The following is a 19,187-nucleotide window of genomic DNA, read 5'->3' as shown; positions in this document are numbered from 1 at the left end:
AGAGAGAGAGAGAGAGAGAGAGAGAGAGAGAGAGAGAGAGAGAGAGATGCACAGAGAGAGACACAGACAAAGAAAGCGAGACAGACATGATCAGACCAGTACTTTAGGAGTGGGAGAGATCTGGAGCAGGCAGACCCACCAGCAGGCTACTGCAGTAGCCCAGATGATGAGGGCCTCCACTAGAGCGGTCGTGGTGTCAGAAAAGAGAAGTTTGCAAAGATGAAATTGACAGGCCTTGGCAACAGCTTGGATATGTGGAGTGAGAGACAGTGAGGAATAGGCTGTGAACCTGAGGGACTGGGAAGATGGTGTTGCCCTCTCCAGTAATAGGGAAGGTGTGGAGAGTCAGGGAGGGTTTGGGGAAAAGATATCTGAAAGGCAGTTGGAGGTGAGAAACTGGAGGTCAGCTGAGAGGTTAGGAAGGTATTTGGTAGATGTGGGATTGTGTGCAAGAGATGATAATTAAATCCAAGGGAGCTAATGAGATCACCAAGTAAAGTAGTAAATAGGAAGACCTGAAGAGGGCCCAGGACAAAACCCTGTGGGACATACTTGTCTAGTGGGTGTGACCTGGATGAAGATCTAACAAAGGAGACTGAGACTTCATTCAGCTTTCCGGAAAGGCCCCACTTTAACAGTTAGGAAGTCATACTAAGTTGTCAATCTTCTTTTATGGGTGACTTTATAAGTCAGAAACATTTACTAAGCATCTACAATGTGGCAAGCACCACAATAAGTGCCAAGGATACAAAGAAAGGTAAAAACAGCACCTGCCCTCAAGGAGAGGGCATGATCTAATGGTGGAGACAACATGCAATTAAGATACATATAGGATCTATAGGAAAGGCTTCTTGCAGAAGATAGGATTTTGACTGAGATTTGAAGGATGCCAGAGAAGTCAGGAGGCAGAGAAGGGTGAATGGGGAGAGAGGCAGAGGGAGAGGGAGAGGGAGTGAGGGAGGGAGAGAGGCGGAGAGAGGGAGAGTGAGAGAGAGGAAGGCATGGGGGACAATGAGTGAAAATGCACAGAATGCATGGAGTGTCTTGTTTGGGGAACAACATGGAGACTAAGTCATCAGACTACAGAGTACTTTTCAGGAAATAAAGTTTAAGAAGGCTGGGGAGGTTGAAAGGAGCCACTTTATGAAGGGATTTAAAAGCCAAATAGGGGATTTGATCCTGGAGGAGATGGGAAACCACCAGAGTTTACCAAATAGGAAGGGTTACATAGTCAGACTTGGGCCTCAGGAAGATAGCTTGGATAGCTGAATGGAGAGTAGAGGGAGATTTGAGGCGGGAAACCTAAGTGGAAGGCTAATGCCAGTAGGCATGAAGTGATGAGGGCCTGGACTAAAGTGGTAACAGTGTCAGGAGAGAAGGGGGAATGCAGGAGAGATATTGCCAAGACAGAATCAACAGGACTTGGCAAGAGACTGGATTTAGGGGTGGTCAAGCGAGTAAGAATCTGAAGCTAATACCCAAGCTGGAGCCAGAGTGACTGGGCAGGATGGTGGTACCCTCAACAGTAAAAGGAAAGTGCAGAAGAGTGGAGCGTTTGTTTTGTGGGGAAAGATAATGAATTCAGTTTTGAACACGGTGAGTTTATGAGATAGCCAGTTAGAGATACGTATCCGAAAAAGAGCTACAGATGTAAGCCTGGAGGTCAAGAGAAAGGCTAGGGCTAGATAAATAGATCTGTGAATCATCTGCAAAAAGATAGTTCTCCATAAACATTTAGGGTCCTAAGTCAAAGATTAAGGAGCAGCTAGGTGACAAAGTAGTAGACGGAGTGCCAGGCCTGAAGTCAGGAAGACTCATCTTCCTGAGTTCAAATACGGATTCAGACACTTAGTGGCTATGTGACCCTGGACAAGTCATTTAACCCTGTTTGCTTCAGTTTCCTCATCTGTAAAAATGAGCTAGAGAAGGAAATGGCAAACCACTGTAGTATCTATGGCAAGAAAACTCCAAATAGGGTCACAAGGAGTTAGACACAACTGAAATGATTGTACAACAAGTCAAAGACACCAGAACATTGTATAAAAGACAGTATGGTTGAAAAGTTAATTGCAAAAAAAAAAAGAACAAAACAAAACAAACAAAACAAAATGGCTAGTATCCAGTGGGAATAAGTTTTTTTTTTTGTCTAGACTAGTCTAAAAACTTACTTATCTAAGCAACTACCCAAAATCAGCCTTAAATCCTACCACTTTTGCACCTAATCCCTTTAAACAAGATGAAACACCCAAGGTCTAGTGTGAAACTAGACCTAGGCTATCAAAGTAAATACAACTAATGTGGAATTATGGAAAGTGACTAAAATTTTCTTATCTTTTAACCCAGAGATTCCATTTGCTGCTAAACATATACCACAAGGAGGTGAATGATAAAAAGAAAGGCCTTAAATACACACACACACACTGGTGCACTTTTCGCAGTAGCAAAAAAACTACGGATAAAGTACATTTGCATCAACTGGGGAATGGCTATACAAACAGGGCCGGTGCTCTATCCACTGTACCACCCTTTTTTTTTTGTTTTTAATGGTCTTGTATTCCTATCCAGGTGATACATACATGAATAATATAAATAATAATTACAATTTAAATACAATGAATTTAAGCAAAGAGAACACAAGCAATGAAGGGTAGGGGGAAGAAAGATCAGAAGAGTTTTGAGATAAAAAGTAGTGATTGAACTGGGTATTGAAGGATATGGAGGATTCTCAGAGGTAGAGATGGGTGAATACATTCCAGAACAGAGACTACCAAGTATAAATGATCTTGCAGTGATACCTAAAGAGCCCCAAACTACAAACTTTTCAGTAGTTCAGATTCCCCTTAATTAAATGTTGATATATCTTTGCATTTTTATCTTCTGGGACTCTGTGCTACTACTTAAACGAAAAGAAATGAAATTCTGGAGTTGAAAACATAGGTCCTCCAATGGAAGCCCAACTTGTTGCTTCACTGTTCTGTGGATCTTCCCCAGGAGATGCCCTCAGGAATACTGTGGTGATACTATCCTGTCTACTGAACATGATACATGGAACTCAGTCTTTGAATGATAAAATTCTAACCCATGGGATTCTGGGTTATAGTGGACAACAGTTTTGAAAATGAGTCTAGTTGCATAAACTTTTGTTATAATCTCACACTGTCTCACAGAGTACTGCAACTCATACTCATGAACTAGCACATTATTTACTGGACAGCCATCTCCCAATATCAGGTCACTAGCTCTCACCGATATCCCATCATTGGATGTAATGGAATGTAATTACATCATGGATGTAATAGAATATTACTATGCTTTAAAAAATAATGAATGTGATGAGCACAAAGAAGCATGTTAAGATTTACATGAACTGATGAAAAGTGAAGTAAGGAACCAGGAAAACAATCCACAATGGCTGTAACAAAACGATCAAAACTGAATTCTGTGCAGAATTTTAACCATTAAGTTTGGCCCCAAAGAAGTATGAGAAGATACCTCTTCTCAACTCCCTTGCATAAATGGAGATCCAGGAGTGTGGGATACTGTCCTGTCAGACTTTTTTTTTTTCCCTGTTACTTTTTTCAAACTTTGTTGCAATGCTCTCTGAAAGGGTGGGGGGAAATACAGTAGGAAAAATAGGTGATATTAAAAAAAGGAAAGCTATTAATAAATTTATTTTTTAAAGCTAAAATTGCTAGGTTTAAAATCCCTTTCCTGCTGAATGAATTTCTGAAAAGGAGTGAAATTTAAACTGTTATAGAAATGCAGAAAGGATCTCTGATATGGACTAAATTCAAGTTTGTATTTAATGACAGACCCTTGATTTTACTCTACATTTGGGCCCCTCCTCACACCCAAAGAACACAACTTCAAGTTACTAACCATGTGATATTTGGCCCTCTTTCTGCTAGTTTTGTGGCCCCATTCTGAGGCCTAGGCACTCAGAAACTTTATTGAGGCAGAGGACAAATCTCCTGATGGAGCACCCCAGTGGGATTCTCCTTCCCACAGAGTTTGAAGGGCTAGATAAGGAGGTGACACCCAAAGGGTGGTCAGTCACATAACTCAGAAGGGCTCTTATCTGGGGGAATGATCAGATTCTTCAAGGTGCTTGCAATTCTTTCATACATTCTGCCACCTAATAAAACCGCCCCCACAAAGCCGGAAAAAGCAAGCAGTTCCTGGGGCTTCTGATCTTTTGGAATTTCCCCAGCACACACCTGTCCACCATGGCATGATCTAAGAAAGCCCCAAGCAGCAGCTGAATTACTCAGATTTAACCATGTTCCTCTGGGAAGGGAAGAGAATGCTACTCTTTACCTGTCCTGGGGACCAGTGATCTTATGGCTTGTCACTTGCTTCTCAAAGAGCTTTCCACTAAGATCTTGCTAACCCAGGGCTCAGTGTCCCAAATACAAGTTCCTTCCCTATTTCTCAAGGGCAGGCTTCTATAGCATTGGAGTAAAAATGTTAACTACACCACCATCTCCAGACTGCTGAGCACAACATAAAAAAGTAATCTCTGCAAGGCTTAGAGAGTTATGTATTTAGAGCTCTCCCCAAACATATTCCCACCTACTTCTCTAGACTTATTTCAGGCTTCACCTGTGGAAGTCTTTGTGGGTTCTCCCATTAGCACCTGCCTTCCTTACCTGTCATGTCCTATTTTATCATGCTAGTGGAATCCAAGCTCCTTTCCTTGCATAAGTGCTTAATAAATGTTTGTGGAATTTCATTTCTGTTGACTGCCAAAATAAGTTTTCCACACCCTTGCCAGCATAGCTGGGCTTGGGTGGCAAAGTCCTATTTGGATTAGTCCCTCATCCTATGGTATATTTTATTCCAATTCTCATTCTCACTCCTTGACACTGCCACCTGATCCGCTTCTCAAAAAACTCTCCCCTCCAGGGTACTGCCAGCTTTCCCAGTCACCCAGACTTAAAACCCATATGTCACTTCTCACTCTTTTTCACTCCCCAATCTGCTGCCCAAGGCTTGTTGATTTTAGCTTCCTAACATCTCTTTTATACTCCCTTTCTCTCCTTTGACAATGCTATACCCCAGTGCCTTCCCCTGCCAATCTACCCAATCACTCCACAACCCTGGATTACTGCAATAGCCTGCTGGTCAGTGCAAAAGTCCCTCCTCCAATCAGCTGTCAAGGACCAAGCCACCCCTCTACTCAGTAAACTCCAGAGGCTCCCCATAGTCTCCAGAATAAAATAGGAAATCCTCTGGCACTCAAGGGTCTTCATAACCTGTCCCTCCCCAGTCTTTTCGGACCATACACCTGCTGATGTAACTCTTCCATCCAGAGACAACAGCCTCTCTGATGTTCTTTGGAAAAAAAAAAAAAGCACTCCATCTCTGGACCCTTGGCGTATTCACCAACTGTCTCTAATGCTTGGCATGCTCCTTCTCCTCATCTCTGCTTTCTGGCTCCCTTCAAGTCAGCTAAAATCCTCCTTGTACAGGAAGCCTCTCCTGATTCTAGTGCCTCTGTTGATTATTTCTAATTTATCCTATTTGCAGCTTGTTTACAGCTGTCTGCATTTGGTCTCCCTCATTCAACCCAGAGCTCTTTGAGGGCAGGGACTGTCCTTTGCCTTTCTTTGTATCCCCATACCTTGGCAGAGAGGAGCTTAATAAATGTCTATAGACTGACTATGGTTTTAATAGCCATTAGATACACAAGAGCCTGCCTCAAAGCTAGGATGACTTGGATTCAAATCCTGCCTCTGACAGACTGGACAAGTGACCTTGGGCAAATCACTTAACTCTCAGAGGTCTAGCACTCAACTAAGACTTAAAGTAACAGAGAAGATGGAAGTGGTCTGCAGAGGTAGAGTTTCCTCTGCGGAGGGAGTGTCCTATAAGGAAGAAATCCCAGGGCCAGCTGGGATCTGTAGTCACACCTATTCCTAACCTTTCCACCCAATCTTTCCAGGCAAACAAAGGAGTGGCAGGGACTACTCCAATGGTACTTCAGTAAGGCCCAGAAACTATGGGAGGCCAAAAGAGATAACTAGCAAACCTCAGATCCAATTCAACAAGCATTGATTAGGTACCAATACAGTACAAGTTTTGATGCTCACATTTTACTTTACTTTTAATTTTAAAAGGTTATTAATAATTGACATTTAAATATTCTTTTAAGGTTTAAAAAACACTTAACACAAATTACTTTTTGTGATCTTCCTGACTGGTTTCTGAGGTAAGCACTAAAAATATCATCATCCCCATTTTATTTTTAGTAACTATGCCTTTAATAGCTTGTAAATAGAGATTTAAAATTCAAGAGTGCTAAGATATACATCATTTTTATACAACTGACATCTGAAAATAAACCATGACCTGTTAAGGTCTATGCCTTTTCTAAAGAGCATAAACGAAATCCTTAATTACCCTAATATGCAACAGTATATTGGACCCACAGAATCTCACAGGTTTTTAGCCTTTTGCTAAAGAATTTGCTGTAGAGTTATAGAGTAGCGGCTTCTTGTTGTACTAGGGAAAGACGCCAAGAGCCACCTGCCAGATATCTTTTCATATCTTTTATTTTCCCCCTTTTCTACCTCTACCTTTCCCTATGAAAATGAGTGACCAAAACACCTGTGCAACCTCTGGATCCAAGCATTTGCATCAGGTGTCACCGGGCAATGTCTCCTACTTCTGAGGCCCATGCGAACAGCAGCCACACAACATGACATACCAAAAACGAGTACCCAGCCTAAGTCAATGTGATAGAGCAGCACAGATACCTCTATTGATACCTCTGGAGTGTCTGCTTGGAGTACCAACCAGGACATAATGACTTAGATTTTAGGCTTCCCTGGCCAAGCCTTTGGACCACATGGAAGCACACCTTTCTCTGTGGGTGGTCCCATTATACTCCCCAGCAGAGGCTGGGATGCTCTGGCAATCATTAGACTAGAGTCAAGAGCAGCTCAACTTTGTTCTGGAGCTTAAAAGCTAGTCCTGCACATAGCTCGTCTCAACTAAGGCAAAAGAATATTAATTTCCCCAAAAGGTTAGGAACTACTTATTTAGAATCAACTAAAGGACATCAGGAAAGAAACAATGTATGAATAACAAAAATACCTGAACTGACCATCTTTTTGAATTTACCCTCTAGTGACTTAAGAAATTCTTTTGACCTAAGCAACATCTTCCCTATTTTATTTAATTTTTTTTCTCTCTCTTATTTATTTTTAGCTTTCAACATTCACTTCCACAAGATTTTGAGCTCCAAATTTTCTCCCCATCTCATCCCTCCCCCCATCTCAAGATGCCATGCATTATGTATATCCCTTCCCCTAATCTGCCCTCCCTTCTATCTCACTCCCCCCCTTCTCTTATCCCCTTTCCCTTCTATTTTCCTGTAGGGCAGGATAGATTTCTATACCCCATTTCTTGTATTTATTATTTCCCAGTTGCATGTGAAAACAATGTTTTTTAACACGTATTTTTAAAACTTTGGATTCCAAATTTTCTCCCTCCCTTCCTCCCCACCCACCCTCATTGAAAATGCAAGCAACTCTACACAGCTTATACATGTGTAGTCATGCAAAACATTTCCACAGCAGTCATGTTGTGAAAAACTAAGTATATTTTCCTTCATCCTATCCCGCCTCCCCCCTTCCTTCCCCCCCAATTTTCCTGTAGGGTAAGATAGATTTCCATACCCAATTGAGTGTGTATGTTATTCTCTCCTTAAGCCAAATCCTATGAGAATAAGATTCACTCATTCCCTCTCACCTTCCCCCATTTCCCCTCCACTGTAAAAGCCTTTTCTAATCTCTTTTATGTGAGATAATTTACCCCATTCTACCTCTCCCTTTTTCCTTCTCCCAGTATAATCCTCTCACCCCTTAATTTTATTCTCCAGATATCACCCCTTCATCTTCAACTCACCCTGTGCCCTCTATCTATCTATATACATACATACAATTTTTTTGCTCCAACTACTCTAATACAGACAAAGGTCTCATGAGTTACAAATATCATCTTTCCATACAAGAATGTAAACAGTTCAACCTTAATAAGGCTCTTATGATTTCTCTTTCCTGTTTACCTCTTCATGTTTCACTTGAGTCTTGTATTTGAAAGTCAAATTTTCTATTCAGCTCTGGTCTTTTCCTCAAGAACGCTTGAAAGTCCTCTATTTCACTGAATGATAATTTTTTCCCCTGAAGGATTATACTCAATTTTGCTGGGTAGGTGATTCTTGGTTGTAATCCTATCTCCTTTGACCTCTGGAATATTATATTCCATGCCCTCTGGTCCCTTAATGTAGAAGCTGCCAAATCTTGTGTTATCCTGATTGTGTTTCCACAATATTTGAATTGTTTCTTTCTGGCTGCAACTCTGGAATTTGGCTACAACATTCCTAGGAGTTTTCCTTTGGGGATCTCTTTCAGGAGGTGATCGGTAGATTCTTTCAATTTCTATTTTGCCCTCCGGTTCTAAAATATCAGGGCAGTCTTCCCTGATAATTTCTTTAAAGACGATATCTAGGCTCTTTTTTTGATTATGGCTTTCAGATAATCCAATAATTGTTAAATTCTCTCTCCTGGATCTATTTTCCAGGACAGTTGTTTTTCCAATGAGATATTTCACATTGTTTTCTATTTTTTCATTCTTTTGGATTTGCTTTACAATGTTCTTGATTTCTCATAAAGTCACTAGCTTCCAATTGCTTCATTCTAATATTTAAGGAAGTATTTTCTTCAGTAATCTTTTGGACTTCCTTTTCCATTTGACCAATTTTGCTTTTTAGGGCATTCTCCTCATTGACTTTTTGGACCTCTTTTGCCATTTGGGTTAGGCTATATTTTAAGGTGTTATTTTCTTCAGTATTTTTTTGGGTCTCCTTTAGCAAACTGTTGACTTGTTTTTCATGATTTTCCTGCATCACTCTCAGTTTTTCCTCTACTTCTCTTACTTGCTTCTCAAAATCCTTTTTGAGCTCTTCCATGGCCTGGGACCAATTCATATTTTTCTTGGAGGCTTTGGATGTAGGAGCTTTGACTTTGTTGTCTTCTTCTGGTTGTATGTTTTGATCTTCTTTGTCACCAAAGTAATATTCTATGGTCTGAGTCTTTTTGTGCTGCTTGCTCATGATCTCAGCCAATTACTTGCATTCTAAACTCTTTGTTAAAGTAAAAGTCTGCTTCCAATGTGGAGAATGTACTGTCCCAAGCTTCGGGGGTTTGTACAGCTGTTTTCAGAGATACTTCTAGGGACCTGTAAATTTTCAGTTCTTCCAAGGTGGTATGATAAGGGGTGAGGTGTTTCCTCTCCACCACCACAACAAGCTCCACCACGCCAGCGCTCCTACTCGCCCCAGGACTGCCACCCAGAACTGTGACCCAGATCCAAGCACAGGCAAAGCAACAGAATGCTGCACCAGCAGAGAGATCTTGGGAATCCCCTTCTGATCAGCCACCCGATTCCCCTCAGTCTGTGGGCTGGAAGCAGCCACCACCCCAGGGCCGAGCTAGGGGACTGGGGCTGCTCTGTGCACTTTTCTCTCTCACCCCAGACACAGACTTTTCCCACTGACCTTCTAAGTTGTCTACAGCGTTCGTGGGTTGAGAAGTCTGCAATCTGCTACAGTTGCCTGCGATTCAGTCCTCTGAGGCCTGCTCTAAGCTCACAGAGGCCTGCCTTGCTTGCGCACTCGAAATGTGCTCCTCTTCCCACCCTGCGCAATATACCTTTCTGATCAACCATCCAGGTTGTCTTGGGCTGTAAATTTGCTTCACTCTGTCTTTTTGCAGGTTCTGTTGCTTTAGAATTTGTTTAGAGCCATTTTTTATAGGTATATGGAGGGGTTTGGGGGACAGCTTAAGCAAGTTACTGCTTTTACTCCGCCATCTTGGCTCTGCACCCCATCATCCCTATTTTAGAGAGAAATTGCGGGTAAGAAGGGTTAAGTGATCTGCACTGAAGTTGGGCCCTTCTTTACTTTAGTTCAGGCATCTTTCCACTGTCCCAGGCAATACTTTTACCAAAGCAGAAGCCCACAGGCCCAGCCATGTTCAGTAAAGTGGAAATGTACATGAAGACCACCAGAATCAACTGGGAGGGGGCAGCTAGGTGGCACAGTGGATAGAGCACTGGTCCTGGATTCAGGAGGGCCTGAGTTCAAATCCGGCCTCAGACACATAACACAAGCTGTGTGACCCTGGGCAAGTCACTTAACCCCACTGCCTAGCCAAAACCCCCCCCCCCAAAAAAATCCAGAATCAACCGGGAGGAGAAAGACAGAGACCTCATTTTTAACCAGATGATAAACTCAACAACAATTCTCAAATGACTTGACTGGCTTGCAAAAAACTCATCACTGAAAGCTACTGGTCAAGGCAGCTAGGTGGTGCAGTGGATAGAACACCAGCCCTGAAGTCAGGAGGACCTGAGTTCAAATCTGGCCTCAGACCAAACACTTGACACTAGCTGTGTGACCCTGGGCAAGTCATTTAACCCCAATTGCCCCTCCCCCAAAAAGCTACTGATCCCTGTGGTCTCTCAGACTTCCTTGAGAACTGAGGGTCTCTACTGCCCTGGTCAGGCTGATAGCCCCAGGGTATATTGTCCAAACTAGAGAGATCCCATCCCAATGGCCCACAGCAGTCAATCCAAAAAGCCCTACATAAATCCACTATGCCTTGAGGATAAGTTTTTGGAATGAGGGAATGTGGCCAAATAAGTGATCATAGCTGGAAGTATGTTACTCATCAAATGCTGTCCAGGAGATCTGGTTTCTGCACTGGTAACTGGCAAACTACAACTCTGTTCTAATGTCTAAGTTTTAGCTAGAATGAGATAGATACTGAGCAGGAATCTTGACCCCAGGTAAGCATCAGTGGCAATCATTAACAGTAACAAAAAAACCAAAGAGGAGGAGAATGCTATAGGAAGAAGCATAGCTTTTAAAAATTATCATCTGACATTTACTTAACGCTAAGGCTTGCAGAATACTTCACACGTGATTTCCCGTGAACCTTACTGCATTCCTGGAAGCAGGTAGGAAAGGTATCATTATCCCTACTTTGCAGATGAAGAAACTAAAGTTCAGAGAGGTCAAGTCTTTAACCTCATGTGCAAGTTTGACAAATTCATTAGAAAAATTCTAAAGACTTGTGAGCAATACCCTATAAATATCTCTTAATAAAGGTTTCATTTTCTAAGGCTTTCATGCTAAATGGGCTTAATTATGGTAGTGCTTTTCAGAACCGCTATAAATGAAGGGTTAGTAGATGTTTCCATTTTTAAACCCCTTGAAATGCCTATAATTTTGTCACTTTAATTCAAAGTTGTGCTAATACTAGGCAACTCAACATGTAGCCTGGATGCAAATTACTTCCAAATTTGATTCTATTTGGTAAATTGCCCCCTCAACTCATCTTTCAAAAAAAACCCCAAAAAACCCTAAACCTCCAGATAGTACTATGTACAAGTTTTTCACTCTCATCTATAAGAACCACACTTTGTTAGAGAACTAAATCTACATTTACAAGAAGTGACACTGACAGTTACTGATCAAATAAATTTTCAAAATGGACCTGAAACTACTGTAGAGTCTAATTTTAGAATCCTAAGGGATCTAACCTTAGGAAGGCCAGTATTACCGTATCAGAAGCAGGAATCTTTATCTGCTGGGTCCCCAAGTCAATCTGGAACTTCATAATCACTCCACTCACTTGAAGTCATAAACAGTGGGCATAAAATAACAGCAAAATAGCCAATAGACTTCAGGTCACCTCAAAAAGTCCCTTCTGACCAACCACTCAGAAAATACTACCTTGGCATGAAAAATCTGACACTCAGACAAGAGTCAAATCTTCATAAAGTTGTGGAGGGTGTGCTGACATGAAGGTAGAGGCATTTATTTTAATGAATAATCATAGGCACTCATAAACCTGTGACTCCAAATTAATTTTATTTTTTTTGACTAGCATTTCATTACTGGAAAAAAAAAAAACAACTTTATGTACATGTTCTCATACCAGGCTAGCAGAAACATAAGATAAACTTCAATTTTTAACTAAACAGCAAAAAGTCAGCTCCATTTCTAGCTAATTTTTAAGAAATTACAACCATAGTGTTAAAGGGCCAAAGCAAAGGTATGCAAGACAGCTGTATACATTCTAAGAACCCTAAGTGTACAGGCACACACAAGGCACACACAGAAGCTAGCGGGATTTTCTTAAAAGTATAGGTCTGACCATGGCACTCCCCTACTCAAACTGGATCCAACAGAAACTCTTCTGTTTGACATTTAAAGTACTCACAATTTGGCCCTAGTCTCCCTTTTATTACACACTTCTCCCTTTCACTAAAGTTATGGTCCTGTCAGGCTTTCTTACAATTCCTTGTACTTTATTTCCTAATAATGCAGTCCCTTCTCCTCTCTGCCTCTGTGAACCCCTCTTTTCCTTTAAAATTCAGGCTAAGCACCAAATTTCTACATGAAGTTTGAAGCATTTTCAGATACCCCCAAATCACCTGACATCTGTAGTTATCAGCCCATGTGCCACAGTCTTCCCTTAGAGAATGCAAGCTTCACAGGGATAGGGACTGTATTTTGTTTCTTTGTATCCACAGGACCTACCACATAGTAGGTGCTTACTAAATGCTTGGTGAGTTGGCTATCTGCAAGATTATGTGGAACCCCACCACAACCATACACAAATATCTAGAAAAAAGAAGTGAGGGGCAGGTAGGTGGCGAAGTGGATAGAGCTCCAGCCTTGGAGTCGGAAGGACCGGAGTTCAAATCCAACCTCAGACACCTGATACCTACTAGCTGTGTGACCCTGGGCAAGTCACTTAATCCTAATTGCCTCACCAAAAAAAAAAAAAAGTGAGAGGAATGGTTGGTCTAGAAGAGGTCAATTGAGCAGATGCTTTTCATTGAAAGAAAAATTACTTTATTTAATAAAGGCAATTGCACTTGGGAGAATCCATGGTCTCAAAATCAATTCAATTTCAATTGATCAAATAGTTCAACAAGTGGTATCCTTGTACTGTGCTAGTTACCAATTTTGAACATGGGCCTTTGCCTTCAAGTAGGGTTTGTGTGTCTGTAGAGGAGGAACTGACACCCATAGAGTTTTGTTAGTTCTAAAACAGATCTGAGATATTGTAATGGGAGAACAGACAGGTTTGCTTAAAGCAACCTCGCATGTTAGCAGCAAAGTTAAGAGGAAACATAGGCCTCCATACTCAGTGTCTCACAGATTCACTCAAGTACTTTGAACAGATGAACTTTCATCTCCATCTGGGGATAAATCAAATAATAATGCTGAGGCACAGAAGTTGGAAAATCAATGAGACTGGGTCTCACTGAGAAAACCATGAGACTAGGTCCTGATGCTTCCCAAACCTGGAATGACATCGGACCTGGATGAGTGAGAATTCCAAGGGAGGGGGGCCAGGAAGGGAATTCTGGATGTAGGGAAAGGCCCAGAAGTTGGAAAAGCAATGAAACTGGGTCTGATTTGGAAAGGGCATTGGAGTTGGGGGACCTGAGTTCAAACCCCCCAATCCTGTGTGACCTTGGCCAAGTGACTTGGCATTCTTGGGCTTCTATCTCCTAACCCATACAAGGGAGCTAGACTAGATGATCTCTAAGGTTCCTTCCAGATTAGTTCCTATGATAGATTACAAGGAGAGTAAGAAGTATGAGCTAAGGTTGAAAAGGTCAACAGCAGATACTGAAGACCTAAGTCTAGCTAAAGAATGTGAACTCTCCCCAGTAGACCATAGGGAGGCTATTGGGCAGAGGTTATGATGTATGCATAATGAAAAGAAGTTTAACATAACATGTAAATAATTGACTGGAAAAGACAGAATTGGCGTGAAGACCTACTGAGAGGCTATAATAAAAGTCATAACTAGCAAGATAAATAGAGGTGACACAGCAGATATAGAGTGCTGGGACTGAAGTCAGGAAGACTCATCTTCTTTAGTTCAAATCTGGCCTCAGACATTTACCTAGCTGTGTGACCCTGGACAAGTCACTTAAACCCTGTATGCCTCAGTTTCCTCATCTAAAATACATTAGAGAAGGAAATGGCAAACCACTCCAGCACTTTTGCCAAGAAAAACCCAAATGTAATCATGAAGAGTCTACTGAAATAACTGAACAACTGAATGAAAGCTTGTATCTGGATGATGACTTTGGAAACAGATGATACTGATGAGGCAGTGTTTATGGGACTGAATATGAAGATGACCAAAATGGAAAGCTTAGCCATTTTGCTTTAATAATGAAGAAATAAAGTGAGAACCATGGTGTAATTCATGCATTCATTCCAGCTAAGGCAAAGAGCCCTCAAGGGAGGTGGGGTTGAGTGATAGGAAGTGAACACAGACTGGGTTTGGAAGGAGGGGAAAGAACCTCTTTTATCAGCACTACATACTGCCTCTCCCATCTAGTACAGGAATCTGAAAACCACCCAAGTCAGTACATTCATAGTCACCCTCCTGTCACTGCCTCAAAAAACACACCACCAGTTAAAAGGGATAATGTCTCTATGGCAGGGCCAAAAGAAATTCCACAAGAAAAACCACCACCTGTATGCAACTGTGCCTGACTGGACAGGATTTTTTATAAGACTGACTGGCTTGGTTAATTCTTTAAAAGTCCTCAATATTATTTGTCTGCAGTGTAGGCTACTTGTGGATCTTTAAGATTTCAACTGTTTTCAAACCTGTGTCAGTTTTACTGCTTAGCTTTCCAGGGAAGAAAGAAAAGGCAATATAGCTGAATGAATGATTTTAATGGCCAAGAAACAGCACAGTGTAATGAAAAATGACTGGAAATGGTGGGGTTCTGATCCTACTTTGCTTCTTAGCTATCAGTTAGTGGCTTAGTCACTTAACCTTTTGGGCCTATTTCCTCATCTTTAAAATGAATTAATATAGTGTCTGTGCTATATACTTCAGAAGCAGCTAGGTGGTTCAGTGAATAAAATGATGGGTCTGGGGTCAGGAACACTTGAGTTCAAATCCAGCCTTGAGTTACCCTGGGCAAGTCACACCTCTGTTTGGCTTAATCCACTGGAGAAGGAAATGACAAACCAATCCTGAATCTTTGCCAAGAAAACTCCATGTACAGCACTGGTGTGATATGTTCATGGAAGAGTGGGACACTACTGAACAACAGTGTGTGTGTGTGTGTGTGTGTGTGTGTGTGTGTGTATATATATCACAGGCTGCTATGAGTATCAAATGAAATGGTAGATAAAGCAACTATTGTTCTTACTAATACAAAGGACTCCCAAGATTTTACCAAATGTGAAACTGTAGGCCAGAAAAGGCTTATAACCACAAAAACAAACAAAAAAGCCCTAACACTTTGAGTAAATAAATGACTTTTAGCAGGGACTGTCTGAAAGTGTTCTGCAAAGATCTAAAGGTACAATATCAACTACCTAACTTGAGTTTCTAGATTGCTGGCACAGATGCTTTCTCTGTAAACTTAGACATGGAGATAGATAGTGGATCTCCAGGAGGATATTGGCCACACTGAGAGCCTATGCCTCTCTAAGTACAAATGGAAGAGAAGACACACATGACTACAGTCAGGCTGACCCCCCAGAATAGGGAAGTTAAACATGACTCAAGAGCCCTTTTCAAAGTAAAGAAGACATATGTGCTCCAACTTCTCTTTGACATGGGAAAGGAGGGATTGGGGGAAGGGAAGCAGCAATCTACCAGGCTCAACCACTTTGAAACCTAGGCCCCGACCCACTAAGTTTATCATCTCCTAAGTTTCCCTGCAAAGAAGGCCAGAACCTGTGCTCTTCACCATCTCTGGGCGGCTGAGGGGTTGAGATGGTTCTGAACTTGGAGTTATCATGTCTATAAAGCATATGCTTTAAGAGACAACCCAACACCCCATTATGAATCCCTGGAACCAGTCTCTCAGCACTGTCCTTCCCTCGACAGCTCAAATGCCTACAGCCAAGATAACCAGAGCTGCAGTTAACTCTAATCAAGCCCGGCTGTCTGCAGAGAAAAAAACAAAAAAACCCAAAAAAACAAAAAACTAGAGCACCGGCCAAACCTAATGGGATAATGGCAACAAAGGCACCAGGCTGATGTTTTTTCCCCCAGGGGCTTCAGCAGACCGGACGACCCCCCCACTCAGGACAAACACATCCTGATAATGCCAAGGGAGCTAACAGTGACCTTGGCACGTCACTTAACCGCCTGGACCTCGGTTTCCTCATCTGTAAATGAAGGGATTGACCTAGATGCCCTCCAGCTGTACATCTACGGAGCCCCGCTCCTTCTCCCGTCCAGGTTGGTACCAAGCAGCCCGGGGCAGGGCGGACTGTCAGACCCCTGCCGGGCACCTGCAGGCCAGACACCCAGACGGGCACACAGGGTCCTCCCCGGGGTGAGGAGCGGGGAGGGCGACGCTCGCCTCTGTGGATCTCCCCAGGTTCAGAGGACGGAGACAGCGTGGGGTCCGAGTGACCCCCGGTTGACCCCCCCCAGGTGAGGGAGCCTAGGCCGGGGCCCACCCCCAGCCCCCTTTATGCCGTCCACGCGCGCCCGCCAGCGGCGCTCCTCCACCCGCGGCTCTGCCCGAGGCTTACGCAAGGGGCGCAGCCAAGCGCGTCCAGGGCCCATTCCTCAAGCCGCTTGCGCCCGGGCGGAGCGAGCAGGGCCCGCGGGGAGGGGCAGCTCCCATCTTCCGCCGCCGGCGCAGCCTGCTCAACACTCACCGGCCGACGAAGTTCTCGAGCACCGAGCTCTTGCCGGCACTCTGGCCGCCCACCACGGCGATCTGCGGCAGGTCCAGATGGCAGCTCTGCCCGATGGAGCTGAAAGCGTCCTGCAGCTTGTTGACCAGCGGGATCAGCTCCTCCATCCCCCGGTTCCCCATGGTGGCGGCGGCGGCGACTCCCCCCTCGCGGCCCGCGAGACCTCCCCAGCCCCCCAACGACCCTGCCCCGCGCGCCGGCGCTTGCTCCCCCGGGACTCAGCCCAACTCCTGACTCCAAACTTCGTCTCACAGTCGCCGCCTCATCCGGTTCTCAGGCGACACCCGACCCAAGCGACCTCCCGCCCCACACGCAACGGAGGCGGCCCTCCTAGCCGATGCTTCCCTCCCAAACCCTTCAGGCTACTGCCTACTGGCCGCCAGCTCTGTCACTCTCTGTCAAAAGCCAATGGAGTAGAGGTACGGGCTTACTGATGATGCTTATGGGCGAAAATGTCCTAACCCCCTTTTCGTTCCTCGAGAATTCATTGGATAAAGGAACTGTCACTATTCTCCACACCCAATAGGTTGAAGAACCTGGTTGTCAAAGCCAGGGGCGGTGTTTCGGGAAATCGCATGCTAGTTCCGCCCATTTTAAGACATCTTCGCATTCTCATTGATGAGACTACCTGCCCGTCGGATTAGCAAACCAGTTATGTTAGTGGACTCCACCCACCAAATCAAATGTGATTGGCAAATAAGCGTTAATACGTCACAGTAGCCCGATTCCTTACGTTATTCCATTGGCTAAAAAAGCTGTCACTCTATCAGTTAACTAGAGCAAGAAATGGGGAGGTGCTTCCCGGCTAAATATTGGCTGTGATTGAGAAATGCATCTGTCGATCAACTTAGCTTTTTCTCTTATTTGTTAACGCTTAGGCTTCCCCGAAACAACGATCATTTCTTAATTTAGAAGAGTTCTCTGAGAAAATGAGCGTCCCCTGCTGGCGAGAATCAAGATTTCCTGCCAAGGCTGCTTAATTAGTATTTAAGATCCAGAAATCTTCAAATTAGAACGGATAAAGATAAAGCTATATAGTTCAACTCATACCTGAACAAGGATCCCTGATTTTTGAGAGGTGGTCATTTTCCCCCATCCCCCGCTGCACTGCTTTGGACAACATGACCCCAGCAACCTCATCGTCCTGCAAGACCAATTTAGCCTTGGTACTCACCCTTCTGCACCTGGGACCTCTCTGAATGGGTGGAGAGCTCCTCCCAAAACCTCTATAGAGGGTTCCCGGGCCAGTCATCTCTTAATTTCCAACCCAGCTGCTCTCCTTTAGATTTCTTCATCATTCCCCAGGTGACACAGTCTGTAACCTTTCCTTTCACAACTCCCCCCACCCTTTTCATCTTCCTTTTTTGTGTAGTCGTCCCCCTCCCCCCTTAGATTATAAGCACCTCGAAGGCTGGTCTTTCTCGTATTTGTATCCCCAGCAGTTTGCATGCATATAGTAGGCACTTAATAAATATTTATCAACTGACTGAATATCCAGGCTTTGGCTACTAACAGCAACAGTGAAAAGGAACCCATCAAGTCCCAGGACAATCTATCGTTCGCTTTCAATTAAATATTTGTAATCAGGTTGTGCATGCTTAATGCCACATACTAGAAACATATCTATGGATGCCTTTTACCTAAGGATCCCCTAATTTATGGCTTCTAACAATCATATTGTTCACACTCCTTCCTCCTTTTCTTCTCTCTCCACATAGGGTATTACACTCTTACCTGCTGGTGCTCTGCCCAAAAGGAATGTAAATCTTAATCTATGAAACTTTTTTGTTGTTGTTTTGGCTTTTTCTCTTAAAGGCCAGCCTTAACCCAAACCAATCTGGTCACAGACCAAGCCCTACTTGGTCACTGTTTGAGCCCTGATTGGCTCAGCATAAAGATAAATAACAATTGTTTCTGTTTTGGCCAGAAACCCTCAGGATCTTCCCCTCCGAGGTCTATTTTTTTTTCTTAAAGAGGCCATTCTTTGCCTCTTTTTTATTAAGCCTTAATCACTGAATGGGCGCTGCCTCAAACTGAGACCTGTTAAAGACCTTAGCTTGAAAAGGCCAAGGTCCCCCACTGCATCCTGGCCCATCTCCAGTTGTCCTAATCCATATCTGGCCACTGGACCCAGATGGCTCTGGAGGTGAAAGTGAGGCTGGTGACTTCGCACAGCCCTCCCTCACTTAAATCCAATTCACTTGCATGTCATGACATCACCTCCTTGATGTCATGGTCCTCTTCGAGACGAAGGACAGAGGCAGCAACCTTTTCTAAGTAGGCCTTCCTGGGGTAGCTTGTCATTGCAGAAAACTACAATTCCCAGCACAGCGCACCTCGGTGACGCAACGGTGCTATGTAAAACAGTGTACTAGCCGCCTAGCCAACTTCCCCATTTGACCCAGAA

The 19,187-nt window shown here is 43.4% G+C and overlaps 1 protein-coding gene across 6 annotated transcripts in view; it reads right to left on the bottom strand.

Moving 5' to 3' along the window:
* Window positions 1–16,923, bottom strand: part of DNM2 (dynamin 2) — a 78,036-nt gene extending 61,113 nt beyond the window's left edge. For all 6 annotated transcript variants that reach the window (XM_027850897.1, XM_027850898.1, XM_027850899.1 and 3 more), the window contains exon 1: window positions 16,742–16,923. In XM_027850897.1, coding sequence (XP_027706698.1) covers window positions 16,742–16,902 — 161 coding nt within the window. In that variant the 5' untranslated portion in view covers window positions 16,903–16,923. The remainder of the gene's footprint in view (window positions 1–16,741) is intronic.
* Window positions 16,924–19,187: the final 2,264 nt, after the last annotated feature.

Source organism: Vombatus ursinus, unplaced genomic scaffold, assembly GCF_900497805.2.
Source record: "Vombatus ursinus unplaced genomic scaffold, bare-nosed wombat genome assembly UNPS02009173.1, whole genome shotgun sequence".
In the NCBI taxonomy this organism is placed as follows: Eukaryota; Metazoa; Chordata; class Mammalia; order Diprotodontia; family Vombatidae; genus Vombatus; species Vombatus ursinus.
The sequence above is the reverse complement of the archived record's forward strand: the minus strand, read 5'-3'. Positions and strand labels throughout refer to the sequence as shown.